Source organism: Andrographis paniculata, unplaced genomic scaffold (assembly GCF_009805555.1).
Source record: "Andrographis paniculata isolate CXL003 unplaced genomic scaffold, ASM980555v1 Contig65END, whole genome shotgun sequence".
NCBI classification, from domain to species: Eukaryota; Viridiplantae; Streptophyta; class Magnoliopsida; order Lamiales; family Acanthaceae; genus Andrographis; species Andrographis paniculata.
Genome location: NW_026137601.1, coordinates 4,119,591 through 4,137,396, shown reverse-complemented (window position 1 = coordinate 4,137,396; position 17,806 = coordinate 4,119,591). Strand labels below are relative to the sequence as shown.

General features: G+C 40.3%; 1 protein-coding gene across 1 annotated transcript; it reads left to right on the top strand.

The window, feature by feature from the left end:
• The first annotated feature begins 7,987 nt into the window (after nucleotides 1-7,987).
• On the top strand, nucleotides 7,988-12,545 carry LOC127262121 (protein OBERON 4). Its single transcript, XM_051290649.1, has 3 exons — nucleotides 7,988-8,273; nucleotides 8,380-11,412; nucleotides 11,685-12,545. Exons 2-3 carry the CDS (start codon nucleotides 8,517-8,519, stop codon nucleotides 12,257-12,259), a joined length of 3,471 nt encoding a protein of 1,156 aa, XP_051146606.1. The 5' UTR covers nucleotides 7,988-8,273; nucleotides 8,380-8,516; the 3' UTR covers nucleotides 12,260-12,545.
• Nucleotides 12,546-17,806: the final 5,261 nt, after the last annotated feature.

Genomic DNA, 17,806 nt, shown 5'->3' with positions numbered 1-17,806 from the left:
CAGTCTCCTGCCCGACCATTCGGTCACATATTGGGTCTATCTTTCCTTTTATGCCCGACTTGACCTCCGACCACATATCCTCCAGAATTCCTTTACAGGCCCTTTGAGCCAACTCATCAGCACGTTGGTTTTCTTTCCTCGGAATGAACTCAATTATTACTTCTGAGATTTTTGTCAGTAACCGACCCACAATGTCCCTGTATCTGCGAAGATGAGGGTAATTGCAAACATATTGATTGTTTACCTGGTTGACTACTAATTGAGAATCCCCCCTTATGATTACAGACTGGACCTTCCTGGCTATTAAAGCCTCCAAACCCAAAATTAAAGCTTCATATTCTGCCGAATTATGGGTCATGGCTTCCAATCGTAGTTGTAAGTTGATCTTTTGACCATCAGGTCCTTGCAAAAAGACCCCTGCTCCTGATTTGTTTCCAGATGTAGAACCATCAAAGAACATCAACCATGTTCTGGTACTTATATAAGGCACACATCCGACCTGTAGATTATCCAGATATGATGAACAACTAAATGGTCGGACACTATCACAAAGAGAATACCCGACTTGTGAGAATTCTGCTAAGAAGTCGGCTACTGCTTGTCCCTTGATTGCCCTCAGCGGGGAATGTTGAAGATCAAAAGGAGCCAATTTGATGGCCCACTTCATGAGTCTGCCCTTCATAGTAGGTCTCTGTAAAATCAATTTGATGAGATCCACCTTTGATATGACCTCAATTCTTCTGGGCAGCAAATAATGCTCGAGTTTAGTACAAGCGAAGACCAATGAATAACACATTTTTTCTGGCATAGTGTAATTCAGTTCTGGTCCTGTAAGGGTTTTACTGAGATAGTAGATTGCCCTTTCCTTCCCGTCATCACCATCCTGTGTCAATAAACAGCTAACCACTTCATATGTATTTGCCAAATAAAGTTTGAGTGGTCGACCTTGTTTAGGAGGCATCAAGACTGGAGGGTGAACCAATGCCTGTTTGATAGCATCTAAAGCCGTCTGTTGATCGGGACCCCATTCAAAAGCATTTTCTCCAGCTTTCAACAATTTAGTAATAGGTCTGACCTTGCCAGCAGCATTAGAAATGAAACGCCTCAAATAGTTCACCTTACCCAAAAGACTTTGGATTTCTTTAACCGTCTTGGGTGGCCGACTGTCAAGAATGGCTTTAGCCTTATTGGCATCGATTTCAATTCCTCTCTCATGAACTAAAAATCCCAAAAAACTCCCGGCTGATATTCCAAAAGCACATTTGGTTGGATTCATCTTCAACTTGTACTTCTTCATTCTTTCGAATGCCTCTTCAAGATTTTTCAAATGTTCGTCAAAACTGGAAGATTTAACAATAACATCATCAATATAAACTTCCATAGATTTGCCAATTAAATCGTGAAAGATTGAATTCATGGCTCTTTGGTAAGTTGCCCCTGCATTCTTTAACCCGAATGGCATGACTGTCCATTCATAAATACCTAAAGCCCCTGGGCATCTGAATGCTGTCTTAGGAATGTCTTCTTCTGCCAGAAATATTTGGTTATAACCTGCATAACCATCCATCAGACTAAGGATTTTATGCCCTGCTGCTGCATCTATCAACATGTCGGCCATAGGCATCACATATTCGTCCTTAGGGGTAGCTAGATTCAAATCCCTGAAATCGATGCATATCCTAATCTTACCATTTTTCTTGACCACTGGCACAATATTAGCCAGCCACTCCGCATAACGGCAAGGCTGAATAAAACCCACTTTGAGAAGTTTTTGGATTTCTTCCTTGATTTGAGGCATTAAATCCGGGCTCATTCGCCTTGGAGGTTGTTTGTAAGGTTTGCAACCTTCCTTGATAGGCAATCGATGCTCTATTAGACTTCTTGTCAAACCAGGCATCTCTGAATAATCCCATGCTAAACAATCAATGTTGTTTCTAATAACTTCGAGCATCATTGTTTGTTGCTCTTTAGACAAATAACCACTTAACCTGATCACTTTTGGAACCAATTCGGTTCCTAAATTAAACTCCAATAATGGGTCTTGTGATGAAGCTGTTGGTTCTGTTTTTTCTAATAAATCGGGCCAACGAAATTGTTCATCTTCTTGGAGGTGAACATCCAGAATCTCTTTACTATTTTCTGCTTTATGTAATAACTGCTTTAAATAGAACTTATTAATAAGAGAACTACATACTTCTAAACTTGTATCATCCATAACAAACAAATTATATGGGAATGGGCGTGGCTTTATCATGAGCCATACAATAAAGGTGTTCTTTTAATAGAACATCGAGTTCTGGCCAGTGACTTTATAACCCTTGTTTGGGTATTCCCTGGCCATATACAACTGAGACATCGGAGCCAAATGACTGGAATAAAACACTGACTCTTCAACTTGTTCTGTTACATCGAATGGGTTGTCATTCGCTTCCATTTTGAAGACCTGATTTCCTTCCCAGAACATTAATTGTTGGTGCAAGGTTGATGGCACACATTGAGAGGCATGAATCCAGTCTCTCCCAGCAAGAGAGAGTATGTAGTATCTGCGTCCACAATAAAGAAAACAGTGGAGATCTTTTTTGGTCCGACTTCAATTGTGGCAACCATCATGCCTTCAGGCTTAGTCGGCTGCCCTGTAAAACTTGTCATTTCGAATTCCACAGGAGACAGATCATGAATTCCTTTCCCTAGCTTCTTGAGAGTCTTCAATGGCATAACATTAAAGACTGCTCCATTATCCACGAAAACCTTTGTGATTGGTTTTCCACAAATGTGAGCATTAACATACAGAGGTTTCAAATGGGAGATCGCACCCTCTGGAATAGGAGGAAATACTATCGAAGGTGTTTCCGTCTGAGGCTCGGAATCTGAAGTCTTTGCCCACTCTGTTTCCTCTAATTCATCATCTGCCAAGAATGCCCATAAAGGTTCGTCCATAGTATCATCTACCAGACTCGCCCACATCGGTTCATCTCTAATCTGATTAATTTCTGTCATTCGACAAGGGATTCGTGGTCCCAGACGAGATTTAACAGATCTTGAACTTTCCTCTGTAGTTACAACTTCTTCCTTTGTCTTATCCCGAGATTGAACCGTCAAAGATTCTATGCGGAATTCCTCAGGAGATGGATTGATGTTGATCCGTTCACAATGTTGGCATCGAAAACCTCTAATTATTTCATCTGCCATTCATTTACCTTTCCCCTGTCCCGACGAACTTCTTTTGGAATAGTCGGAAGCGCCTAATCCGTCATTCGGTTGCTTTCCTGAACAGACCCGACTGGACCGACTTTTTGGAGACTGAATGGCTGCTCCCTGCTCGTTGGTCGTTTGTTCTGTAAAGACTCTAATGGACTGATCTCCCGCCAAGTGGTCGGCTGCTTTTTGTTCGTCGGTTCGTTGTTTTACTGAAGGAACTCGTTTCCCATACTTTGCAGCATACCTGCGTTTGGCATTGCGAATCTGTGTACGATTCATACCTGGGAAACGAGGATCTATATCAACGGGTAAAGGCTTTTTATTTCGAGCCCAAGTGTTCCCGACTGACCCTGTTTTTCTGGTCGGGTGATCACGGACTAAAACCTTTTCTTTCACCTCCACATTAAAAGAACCGTCTGGATGGTCCCATTTTTCAGCGACTGGCTTCTCACAAACTTTGAGTCGTCCTTCAGGTCGGCTGCTGTTTGGCTGATTTCCTTTCTTTGTTCCGGGGCTTGCCTGAGTTCGTTCCCCTGTTTGTCCACTATTGGCCGAACTTTTCCCTGTTTCCGAACTTGGTTGGATGTCAACCATTGCCATTGTTACTTTCGGAAACGGTTGCTGGTCTACACCTAGAGTGATGTATTTGAGCCGACCTGTCTTGATGGCCTTTTGAATTTCCTTCCTGAAATGAGTACACTGACTTGTATTGTGTGTGAAAGAATTATGCCACTTACAATATGGTCTCCCTTTGATTTCTTCTTTAGTGGCCAATCTTTGCCCCTTTGGAATACGGATCTGCCCATCAGTCAGTAGGATATCAAAGATTTCATCAGCTTTCGAACTATCAAACGTCGGTTGCTCCTTTCCTTCAGATCCTGGTACTGGCTTCAATTTAGGGCATACATAAGGTTTTCCAGAAAGGATTTCGGCTGCCATCTCTTCTGACTGATTAAAATCAAAGTCACATGTTTCTGTTCCCATACTCGCCATATGTTGGCCTCTATTGCGCCTGTTATGCTGATCTTCCTCTCTGAACAAAGACTCTAAACGTCCTGCCTTGGATGCAAGACTTGCCAAATCCTCAACATCCAGGGCAGTAAGTGCCTTTCTTAAGCGAGTATGCATATTCCGGACCACTAAATTGGTCATCTCTTTCTCACTGATTACCGTAGGACATCGTCCCTTCATCAATCGGACCCTTTCTATAAACTGTGAAGCAGATTCTTCTGGATACTGTCTCAATTCTAATAAATCAGTTAAAGAAACAGTTGGTAAAGGATTGAAGAATCTAGCATGAAATGCCATCTCCAGTCCTTCCCATGTCTAAATTTGTCCAGGAGGCAGACTTGCAAACCACGAGAATGCTGTTCTAATAAGAGATAAACCAAACAGCTGCAACTTATAAAAAGGGTTATTGCCAACTTCTCCTAATTGTGCTGTGAACCGACCAACATGTTCTATGGTGGATGATCCGTCCTCCCCTGAGAATGCATGAAAATCGGGTGGTCGATAATTCCTTGGGAGAGGGTGTTCATTAATGATCCTTTCTGGGAAAGGTCTCTGATATGCAGGGCGGTTAGCCATCTGAGGAGTTAATCCATACTGATCCCTTAATATATGTGCAATCTCATCAGGATCTACATGAAAGCGTTGATGATCAGGAACATGGAACGGATCCTGCACAGGAATATGAATAGGATCATGTATATATCCTTCAGGCCTGTCCTCCCTTGTGTTGTTCGGCTGCGGATTGGTAACCCTTGGTCCCAATGGAACAGTGTTGGGAAAAGTCAGAGGAGATTTTCCCCTATCCATTCGGTTGGGATTTGTGGCACTTGGGAATGTACTATCCACGAATGATGGCCCTGCGAAATTTGCCTGTGGTCTGGATGGTGATGCTCCTGGTGGAGTTTGAGTAGGTTGAAGACTAACCCTTGACAGTGCTTGATCTATCATGTTCTGCATCAAACTCTGTTGCTCACGCAACATGTTCGTTTGTTGCTCACGCAACATATTCTGCATAACCAAAGTGTGCTGGTTGTTCATTTGTTGAACATAAGACCACCAATCAGTTGGTGGTTGTGGGATTTCCCCGGCATTTGGCACGATAGGTGGTGGAACGGATTCTCCCACCGGTGCCGAAGACGATTGAGGTTGTGAACCTGCCATGTGGACCCTTCCGATGATACGGCCGGATCTAAGACGTATGAAATTATCGCCGGAATTGGAATGAGCAATTTTGTCTTGCTCCCACTGTGGTCGCCAATTTGTTGATGTAATTTTTCAACAAAAATAAAGTAAAATTCAAAGATATAGAAAATATCCTTAAACTTGATTAATTAGTGCCTGAGATTAGGAATCTCTAAACACTGTATGGTACAGAAAATAAACTGGAAAATAAAAGACTGAAATTTAAAGTGGTGATCCCCAAATCTGACTTTGCTTTGTTGAAGTTGATTGAAGATGCCTTGCCAAATGATGATTCAAATCCTTAAATATTCTCTGGGAAACTGTACTGAAAACCGTTGCCCGAACGGTTACAACGTCTCCTTCCCAACCGTCTTCCAATCCTTCTCCTGCTGACACGTGTCCTCAGCGGACCAAAATTATCCCTATATTTCACTCTTTGAGCCGACCACAGACCTTCCGCCCTTTTGGCCCGACTGCCAATCTACAACCGCATTGGTCCGACTGCCAATCCTCCCGACTTGCAAACCAGCTGACTTATTTGGAGCAGCTACAGACATCCCGACTAACAAACCATCCGATTTGTTGGTCCTGCCGCAGAGTTCCGACCTGAGAACTTCCCGACCTGAGGCCTCCCGACCTGCGGACTTCCCGTCCTGAGGGCCTCCCGTCTTGAGGACCTCCCGACCTGAAGACCTTCCGACCTGAGGTCTTTCCGTCTTGAGGACCTACCGACCTAAGGTTCTTCCGTCCGGATGACTTTCCGTCTTGAGGACCTCCCGACCTGAAGACCTTCCGACCTGAGGTCTTTCCGTCTTGAGGACCTACCGACCTGAGGTCCTTCCATCCTGATGACTTTCCGTCTTGAGGACCTCCCGACCTGAAGTCTTTCCGTCCTGAGGACCTACCGACCTGAGGTCCTTCCGTCCTGATGACTTTCCGTCTTGAGGACCTCCCGACCTGAAGACCTTCCGACCTGAGGTCTTTCCGTCTTGAGGACCTACCGACCTGAGGTCCTTCCGTCCTGTATTTTCCTTAGAAATAAACCTATTTTCCTTGATTTCCTCATGGTATCCTTCAGCCAGTTCAATCAACTCTATTGCCAGGCCCATTCTTCTTTTTACCTTGGGCTTTTAACCTAATTCTAAATTTCGTATGTAACACTATAATAAGATTTAAAATCGTCTCAAGAAAATAATATAAACCATATTTTTTAATTTCAGGCTACAAATCATTCGTACAAATATTGGATTCGACAATTAGAATAAATTTATTATATGTAATTGTACTAATGGAAGCCTGCAAGTCTTTCGTTGTTTCAGCCATTTATTAAATATTTCTTGTGTGCAAATATTGATACGCCGAATGACTAATATATATATTTAGAATATGATGTTCAGAAGATAGATATATGATGTAATAAAAAGTCGTTAATACGTTACTTTTGCGATCGATAAAAAAAAACTTACCCAATTATGTTATTTTTAAAACGTTATCTTCGTCTACAACACACTAAAATTGTCAGGAATGCATATTATTTTGCTTTATCTACGCTCTGACTTCTCTACAATTTATTTTCTTCGATGGATGCCGATGAAAGAAGATGAAGTTCTTTTTTACTTTTTATTTTTAATGTAAACTGGATTATGAACACGACCAATATCTATCCATATTTATATTAATTATATGAATCAAATTGCATATCTACCTCTGCCTCAAATTTCATCCATAAATTAAAATTTTCATCAAATAATTGTAATTTTTTCAAGATTGTCTTGAATACTAAATTAAGAAATATACCCAAACTGCCTATTGAGAGCCGAGATTCTTTTGTTTATTTGTGTCAAAAAAATAAAACTTGAAAAATAAAATTATTTTTATTTTTTCCTCAAAAATTAAATTTGTATACAAAAATATATTATTCTGATTTTATAAAATTCATACTAAAATTAATATTTAAAAATTACTAATTAATAAATACAACAATATTTATTTACAAAATTTTATTTTATTTGAATTATTTTTTATTTATCATTTTTTATGATTAATACTCTCTCCGTCCCCTGTAATATAGATGTATTATTGTAGACATGAGAATTTAAGTAAAGTATAATTAGTAAGTAATTAAAAAGTGTATTAGTAAAAATAATTATAGATTAAAATTAAAATAAATAAATAATTTAATTAAAATTAAGAAAATTTAAAATTTAAAATTTAAAATGATAATTATATTTTTAAAAATAAAAAAAAAACAAATTATGTGGGGTGATGGATTATTTATCTGCAATTCCACGAAACGCACCCTTTAGTTCTTTATTTATTTATCTTGGTGAATATCATATAAAGACGCGATGAATAAAGCATTAGTCAACTTACCCTATATCACTTGTCTTTTAAAATTCTCTTATTTGAAAAAATAAATAAATAAGCATAGAAAACAAGGTGAAATGCTGACGTGGAAAGGCGTTTCAACAGGTTGGCTTAATTTAAACTTTTTCAAACATTAGTTGACTAATGGGGGCTGAGTCTAACGTACGCCGGGGGGCGCAGTGCGCACCATGACCTCACACTTCCCAATGGCTTGACTGGTGCGCAATGCGCACTTTGCGTATTGTAGTCGACCATCTCTTCCCCCAACCTCAACCTCAACCCTCTCTTTCAGCCCCACTTGTCATCATTTTCCGTTGACTGACCAGGAGCGAATCCTCCTCCGTCCTTCTTGCCGGCGACCGCTCCGACCACGTGCATCTGGTGATTACTGCGGAGGATGCGCTGAATCTGGCTTTCGTTGAACCCGTAGTTGGATTGGATTTCCAGCCGTCTACTGTGAGTGAGTTAGGGTTTCTGGCGATTTCGGGCTCGTGCGGAGGTTAGAGGTTATGATGGTGAGTTTCAGCTGTGATTCCGTTTGCACGATTTGAAAATTTTTTCGGTTGGTTTGTTTTCGAGATTTGGCGTGATCTGATGGTGCTCTTTTATTGACCTCGCTAGATTTTGGCTGTGTGGAGATTTGTAAATCTGAAATAGTAGTAGCTTGGTGGTTATTGGTGAGGAAGTGCTTGTTCTTCGTTGGTCAAATTTGGTAATGTTTATGTGTCGGTTGTGATTGATTTTGAGCTGTGGAAATTATGAAGAGGTTGAGGTCGAGTGATGATCTGTACGCAGAGAAAGGTGTGGTGAAAGATTGGGGGAGACGAGAGGAGGATTCTGGTTTGCAGCGTTCATCTTCGTCTGTACATAGAGGTTCTTATTACAAGTCGTCTGATAATGGGAAGAAGGTTCTTTCCTCTTCGACATCTAGGTATGATCGATTTGACGATGATAGGGAGAGCTCGAGGTTGAGGAAGCGATCTGACTATGATTTGGACAATTACGATCGGCGGAAGAGTTATGACAGGCATAGAGATGGGAATGAGAGGGGTATTTTGAGCTCTTCGCCTAGGGCTGGGTATGGAATGGATCCTATGTATCGTGCCGAGAGCTTTTCAGGGGCTAGGAGGGATTTTCCCAAGGGGTTTAGGTCGGAGAGAGACAGGACGAAGAGGGAGGGCATTGCAGCTTCGTGGCGGAGATTTGGGTGTGGAAAAGATGGAGATGATGGCTCGAGGAGTAGCCATGAGGTAAGCAGAGGGAGTCGAATGGATGCGAAGGATGTTGGGAAAGCAGCAAAGTCTCCGCAGGGTGTCAGGGATGCGAATGCGAAGTCGCCGGCTTGGTCTAAGGACTCTGAGAGTGAACGGTCGAAGAGTGTGGAGTGCAAGAAAAATGAGGAAATGCCGGTTGAGAGTGACGGCCACAGCAGTGAACGAGAGGAAGGAGAGCTGGAACCTGATCCTCAACCCCTTGCGCCTTCGACAGAGCCTGCGGAAGATGAAGATGGTAGTGAATTGAACTCCTCTCATAAGGGACACGACAATGAACACCTCTCGGAATACACTGGAAAGTATGAAGATGTGCGCGACAATGGTAGCTTCAAAGAGGGACATGTGAATGAGACGGGAAGCGTTGCGGAGCAAGCAGAAGATGCTAAGAGCATCGAAGATGTTGTCAACAAAAGTAGCGGCTTGCAGAGCTGTAAGGATACGACGTCTCGAGAGGGAGGTGGAGGCAAATATGATACAATCGACACAAAAAGAGAAAATGAAGTAGTAATGGAGGACAAAAGGGAAGACTCTTTGGAGGAAGTTGCGGACAATACATGTGGCGGCAAGTTACCGTCAGTAAAAGAGACAAGGGAGGAAAAGAGTGTTAATATTGAGGCGAAGCCGGACAAAGCTGTTGCGGCTGAGGACTTGGAAACAGCAGCAGAGGAGGAATTGCATACGGAGAAAGCAATCCAGCCATTGAAGGATAAGGGCAAAAGTGTTGTTTCGCTGCCGTCCAGCAGTGTTCATTTTGCAGAAACTAATCTGGAAGCTGAAAACAAAATGAGGGATGTTGCAACGAGTGGAGACAATGAATTAGAAGGCCCAAGTACGATGGGATTCCAATTTCTATCCACAGATCCTATTAAAAAGCCGGAGAAAGTTGAAGAATTTATGCATAGCAGGCTTAAAGATGATAAATTAACTCTCGACCTGTCTCTCAGCTTACCGAATGTTTTACTGCCTATTGGTTCTCAGAACAGAGGGCAGGCTCCTGGTTCTCCCAGCCATGCCAGAAGCGTCCAATCATTGGCTAGCTCATTTCGGACTAATTCTGATGGATTTACTGCTTCTATGTCGTTTTCTGGATCACAGCAATTCACTCACAATCCAAGCTGCTCCCTGACTCATAATGCGCTTGACTTTGAGCAATCTGTTGGCAGTAAACCTTTGTTTCAAGGAGTGGATTGGAAAGCTTTGGCATTAGAGGAGAGTAAGAGCAAAGAGGGTCCTCCGTCATATCAGGGAATGGGAATGCTGTCGAGAGACAATGGGTTGCACCTTCTTCAGTCTCAATTAACTCAGGGAAACTCCAGCGGACAAGGAGGGGTATCCCATCTGAGAGCTGCTGGTGGTAGCTCTAAATTGCCGAATGGACTTGAAAGGCAATTAAGTTTTAATAAAAATTCATCCGCGTCACAGGGTTTTGTCGCGTATGAAATTGGACCTGGACCGGAATATTCCAAGGATAGGAAGAAACTGATGGCTGAGAAATACGGTGCTAGTTTGCAAAGGAGCAACGATCCTGATGGGAAGGAGCAAATTGGAGCCGACTTTGCCGAGTCCATAGTTACGATGATCGTGTCCGAACCTCTAAACACAATGGCGCGTAGGTTTAATGAGATGACTGGGAAGCACGTGGAATGTGTTAAGGAGTTTGTTGGAGGCATCATATCGAATCCAAGCAAGAAATGGCAGCTAAGTGCTCTGCAGAAGGCTGTGCTTAAAAGGCAGGATCTGACACTCGACATGCTGCTGAACGCACATCGAACTCAGTTGCAGATCTTGGTGGCTTTGAAAACAGGGCTTCAAGAGTTTCTTCTGCAGAAGAACATCCCGGCATCCGATTTGGCAGAGATATTTCTGAACATGAGATGCAAGAATCTCAGTTGCAGGAGTCTTCTGCCTGTGGACGAATGCGACTGCAAAATATGTTCTCAGAGGAACGACTTTTGCCGGGAGTGCATGTGTCTCGTGTGTTCTAAGTTTGACATGGCGTCTAACACGTGCAGTTGGGTTGGGTGCGACGTGTGCCTGCACTGGTGCCATGCCGATTGTGGATTACGAGAAGCTCATATCAGAAACGGGCGGAGTGCAACTGGTGCCCATCGCACTTCCGAAATGCAGTTTTATTGTGTTGCTTGCGATCATCCTTCGGAGATGTTTGGTTTCGTTAAGGAGGTTTTCCAGAACTTTGTGAAAGAATGGACTGCAGAAAACCTTTCGAGAGAGCTTGAATATGTAAGAAAAATATTCGCAGCCAGCGGGGATACGAGAGGGAAACAGCTGCATGAAATTGCCGTCAGGATGCTGTCTAAATTGGCCAATAGAGCAGCAGATCTCCAGGAGGTGCAAACCCGTATTGTCAACTTTTTCACCGGTAATGTCCGACACTTTGTCCCTTTATTCTAACTATTTTTCTTGCTTTGATTTGAATACAAAAATCGATTGCTGGTTATACTCGACGAACACATTCTTTAGGAACCATATATTGTTTATCTGTATAGACTTCTTCGGAACGCCCTTTTAACACTTTATCAAAGCAATTCTTTAGCTCGGCGATCAAAGATTCTGTATCTTTACCAGCTCATAAGCTGTCAACAAATTAGATATTGTAGTAATATTTGAACTTTGTGCTGCTTTTGTTTACAGAAACTGATTCAGATAGACCTGGCAACAATCCAGTCGAGCCCAGAAACGAGTTGGCGACAAAAACCCAAGAAGGGGGCAACGGCAACGGCATTGCAGGGTCGAGCCAAGGTGGGGGGTGGATGAAGTCGATTTATTCAGAGAAGGGTCTCCTCCAGTTGGAAAATCCGGTGAATTTGCTCGCTGCCATTGACGGCGGCAACAGGAATGATAAGTACGTTGACATTCGGAAACCCACAGAAAAGGAACCTATATTGGACGAGCTGGAGAGCATGGTGAGAATAAAACAGGCGGAGGCGAAGATGTTTCAGGCACGTGCGGACGATGCGAGGCGGGAATCGGAAGCCCTGAAGCGAATCTCGGCGAGCAAGAGCGAAAAGATCGAGGAGGAATATTCGGGTAGAATAAGGAAGCTGCGGGTGGGGGAAGCGGAGGAGATGCGGAAACAGAAGGTGGAGGAGTTGCAGGGGGTGGAGCGGGCGTATGAGGAGTATTTCAACATGAAAATGAGGATGGAGACCGATATCAAAGACCTGCTGCTGAAAATGGAAGCCACCAGGAGGAACCTCACCTCCTGATCCACCTCATCGGTTCTTCCTCCAGGTATGCCCTTTTTAGTTTTCTTTCTTTATTAATTTATTTCTTGCTTTTATGTCTTGTAGCCTTAATTAGAATAGAGAATAGAATAGAGTAGAGCGTGGTGGTGTGAATTGGTGGTAGTAGTAGTATTAATGTTAATTACGACTTCTTCTTCTTCAATCGGTGCTTATCTTATCTTGTTCTTTGTTTGTTTGTGTTGGATATTAAATATGTGAAAAAGGAAGATTGTCCCACATTGGAAACACAAAATAATTCAATCTTTCATATATTGTTATTGTTGTCAATGGATCAATGAGAGATTGGATTTGGGCCATGAGTGGGCTAAGTTAGCTTTTCAGAAATTAGTTTTTTTGGGTCCAAAAAACTAATTTACCAAATACCTTAAAAAGCTATTTGTCAAACGCCCAGAGAAAGAGAGGAGTTGTGAGCAAAATTGTTTGTTATATTGCAACCAATTGGTCTTCTTGATCCATCGCTCAACGCATAAAGACAAGTTATATTAAACTTTCTTTTTCTCTCTTTTTTTTAATATAGTTAAGGTGACATGTACTGAGGTATACCAAATTACGCTGTTTCAAGCAAAAGAAATTCAACTAATCTATACTACATAAAAAAACTAAAGTGTATTAACTGATGACAACTTTCTCAATCAATAAAGTGTGAGTAGATAAACATTCTCATAGATGAACGGTCAATTAATATAAAATATGTCAATATTTAACTAATGCAAGGTGGATGTAGTGAGAGCGTTGGTGAGCGAAGACGATTGGATGAAGAGTGAGTGGGTTATAGATATATGAGCTACGATAGATGAGCGATGCGAGGGATCAGATAATATTGTGCGTGATCTGTGCGTCCTTAATGGCTAGATGTTCATAGGTGAAATAAGCGAGCGATGTTAGTGAGTAAGCGAAACATATGTATAACACGTAATGACAAAAGAAATGATTGTAATTGCGCAGACTGATTAACACAAAAACTTGGGTTACTGATACTTGACCTTAAGGAATTTATAACAAGACTTCAATGACACCCAAAATCAAAACATTATAAACAATAGATGCTACTGTCACTAGACATTTCTTTGGCCTAATATACAAGCGTCTATGCCCCTTTAATTATAAATTCTGTCTCATTAGTGACTTTACCCTCCTATTACCTGTATTTAATCATAATCGAATTTGGAACAACAGCTAAGTAGGTCGAAAAGGCTCCCACGTGCTTAACTACACTGAACTGCCTAAATTATGTTAATAAATACGATGCAAATCTAGGTTTAGTTAGTCGATTCTTCGATGTTCTTTCTCAACAAACCATAATCTAAACTCATCACTCAAAGTGCATATATGAAGCGGGGATGAAGGTGAGTATAAAGAAATCACGATATTTCATTAAATTAGTAAAAATAGTAAACTTCTACATTACGAAAGCAGGAACAAAGCTGTAAATCAAAGCAGTAATTTATACTAGAAAACAATAAGGTGAGCGGCCAGGGGAGGAGAAAATCTCAACTCCTTTGGTCATTCATAATTAGAGAACTCTTTTACAGGATTGGAGCTCTCGAAAAGCACAAAAATCTGCAGAAAAGAAATAGACACTTGAATGTTGTGTAGTGTAATTTACAAATGGAATCTGGCTCTATTTATAGATCTTCAGAATCGGTAGTTGAGCAGCAGTTGAAAACGTTGGACAGTTAGGCGGTTGGAGGCGGTTAATCTATTGGAGTAGTTGCACCGACCATAACTCCTAGAGTGGTTAGAGTGGTCATTTCGCTTAACTCAGAATGTAAGAGCGTAGATCTTCCTCACTTGCCTGCGTTGGCTGGAAGGCATCAACGCTACTTAAGCGACGCTATCATTGTTTGCTAGTAATGGAATGATGTGACCGCTGGGAGATAAACACTTAGTCAAATTTCGGAGTGGTCCAATCTCGCTTACTCAGCGGCGGAGGCCTGGCCGCTGGCACTGGCGTTGGCTCAAGCGGTAAGAGCGTCGTTTGCCTAGCCAACGGCTCCTTTTTGGATCGATTTGTTTTCCAACTTGGATTTGAATAGCTTCTTTGATCCGAAGGAATTTGGTCTTCGATTTGGCTTTGCTGGCTTTTGGAGGGCTTTGGTCTCCATGCGGGCGATTTGATCGTCGACTTTGGATTGATGTCTTCTTTAGACGATCCGAAGGAATTTGGTCTTCGATTTAACTTTGCCGGACTTTGGAGGGCTTTGGTGTTCGTGCGGGCAATTTTGATCATCGTCTTTGGATTTGATGTCTTATTTGGACGATCTGAGGCTTTAATCTTTGAGGAGGTGGATTTGGTGTTTCATAACGCTTTTTTGTGGCGTGTCTCTTTGACTTTTGGATCGAAGAGAGTCAGATTTGATGATTTGGTGAAAAATGCGATGAACATCTTGAATATTTAGGAGGAACTTTGAAGGCTTTCTCTTGGATTTGACGAATTCTTCAACGAATTTTGGAGATTTGATCTTTCCTCTGGTTTGGCATACGACGAATAATGTTAGCTTTATCGATTCATCAACCAATATTGGATAATTTGTCCAAATCGGTGACTTTTCGACGAAAAACGCTTCGAATGACACAAAGAACACGAAGAATATTGTAGAGAGAGTCCAGATACTAACCTTTTTGCTCGAGTCTTTAAATGAACTCCGGTATGTCAAATGAATTGACCATGACCCTATTTATAAGGGAGGGGTGGCATCGGCTTCCTTTTCGAATGATGCCACGTGGTATGTCCTGATTGGCCAACAAAAAGATTTATAATTTTTCATTTTCCATTAGATGTCGTTTTATATTCTTGAAGGATTTGATTGTGTGCCTTTCTTTCTCGCCAAGATCTTTATATTATTCCCTTTCTCGGAATATATTAATTTAAATACTTTTTTTATTAACGAGATTAATTTATTTTGCTGCCAAATTTATTTTGACTATATTTATGCACGTAATATTTGTACGATATATTCCATTATAACTATAATTTTTTTATTAATGGTTGATATTTATTGCACAAATATTAACATATGTGCATAATTTAATATTACATATTTATTATATCAAAATTTTATCGTATTCCAATATATATGATATTTAATTTAATTTAGGCATTTAATTTTTAATGGCTACAACTACTAAATATGAAAACTTGTATATGCATACTGAAAAAGAATAATAACTTACTTCTTCATTGTAGAAGCATATAGATTTTAGACTCGTGATGAAGTTCAGGGTGTTTGGTCTTCACGAGTTCCTAATAATTGTAGCAGCAGCAAAAACAAATACATAGATGACTGGTTTTTAAAATCACTATAATATACAATCTACATATATTGGCTACCAATTGATATACAACTTGCAGTTACAACTTGAGCAATAGCAAGTTGAATACAGTAAGCAGAATTTATCTACGATGCTCACAGACATGCCTTATCATAATAAAAGCAGTATGTGCACATTTGAATCGTATTTAAAAAAACGATCCAAAAGTATGACAAAGAACTTACTATCAATGTAGGTCAAGTAAAATTTCATGGCCATAAGTGACTGTTACCACCTAAAATTAATTGCTCGGACACATTAAGAAGTTGAGGTGCTTTACACTCGAATGTGTGAAACATGAAAAGGGCGTCCATGATTTTCAAGATAAGGGCCCCTTGGATTCTGAAATATAAAAGTTTTCCGAATTGTTAGAGTTAAGAGCATCCCGGAATTTTGGAAGTAGGGATGTCTGGATGTGTCGGACGTATTTTAGATTGATGCGTCAGATATAGTTTAGATTGAACGCCATACTCAAAATTAATAGATATGGCAAGTCAAAGACGTGCCGAGACCAAAATTTATGTATTTGTATACGATGGTTTCGTATCAAATTAAACCGGATATGTGGACGTACTGGAACCAAGATTGATATGTACGTATACAATGGTTTCGTATCAAATTAGACCAGGTATTTGGCCGTACGGGACAAGATTGATGTATACATATACGATGGCTTCGTAATTAATTAGACTGGCCGCAAATTTATGGGTCCGTAGCTCTTAAGTTTATGGGTCCATACCTTTCAAATTCATAAATTCGTACCTCTCAAGTTTACGGGTCCATACCTTTCTATTTCGGTTGCGGATAATACGGTTGAATCTTGATGTTAGATTTAAAATCTTGATTATTAGATAATAAATCTTGGATTTTGGTTGACAAAGATATCAAAATATGTTACCAAGATTAAAGAGTATTTAAATTGGGTATTTTGATAAAATCTCAAAATTAGATTTATTTAAAGTTAGAAAATAAATAGATTAGTTAGTTTTAATTCCCGTAGATATTGTTTATGTTCCAAAGAGTTGCATCCATTCACGTTGTTAGTAGATTAGAATCATCTTGTCTATTCCCAGACACCATTTAGATTATATAAATAAGTTACATATAATCGTTGTTAGGGCATATTTCAACATCTCAATCAAAGTTTATTTCCTTTTTATTCTTGCAATTTATTTAATTTTTCTGGAAAAAGTGCCCATAACACACCTGTGGTTTGAAAACTCGGCGTTTTATTTTCCCCTATGTGTTTTTTAAAACCTTGCACCAAACCCCCAAGCCGTTTGAACTTAATGGTATGTGATGGACACGCGCTGATATTGCGAGTATTGTTGTATTAACTTCATAAAATCTACTTTGAATTCCAAGTTTACCCTCTAAACTCTTAAATATTTGGAATGCGAATATCTGTTCTTCGTCTTCGAAATCACAAGGTAGAAAAGATTGATTCCAAAATTCCAAGACTTCATTCTTGAACCAAGTTGAACCAAATTTTTGATAAATGCATAAATAGATACACACACATTTCTTATCATGATTGTTTCCAATATATATATTTTTTTTCCTTTTTTTATCATTATGTTTCTATTTTCTCAAATGCTTAACCTTAATTTGTCCTATTAATGGCAGTTTTGAATTTTCCTTTGTAATCCGTCAATTTTAGTATGTTGATTTTTTTTATTTTTTTTTAGCACATAGAGGAGACATGGTGAGTTAGAGAGATGAAAGTAACAACAAAATAGGACAAATTCATTTCAAAAGTTGGGCAAATCTACAACTCAAAAACTGCATTTATAGTCATTATCATTGCTTAAAACACACTCACTATACATACAACCATAGAAATTAGAATTAGTAATAAAAAATAGAAATCAAACCTGCGGAATTACAATAGTAGCAACAACTTAAACCACATAAAACAGTTAAATCAAAAGTGTTTACTGCAGCAGATTTGGAGGAGAAGACGAAGGCATGGGTGGGGGCGTTGCGGAGAAGACATGCATACAATGTGAGCCGCTCCTTTACATATATAGTGGTGATGACAGAGTTAGCGGAGGCGATGCAAACCTTCCTGCATCATCAAAGTTTTAAAGGGCAGAATTTTGTTTGGGGCTTCATAGAAATGATTTGGCAATGGACTCAGTGGCCTCATACGCTGCTGGAAATCGACAGGATTAAAGATTGAAAACAAATTGCGTA

Coding starts and splice junctions, on each gene's coding strand:
- LOC127262121 (XM_051290649.1), top strand. CDS start 8,517: ATGAAGAGGTTGAGGTCGAGTGATGATCTGTACGCAGAGAAAGGTGTG. Junction 11,413..11,684: donor TATTGTCAACTTTTTCACCG/GTAATGTCCGAC, acceptor TTTTGTTTACAG/AAACTGATTCAGATAGACCT.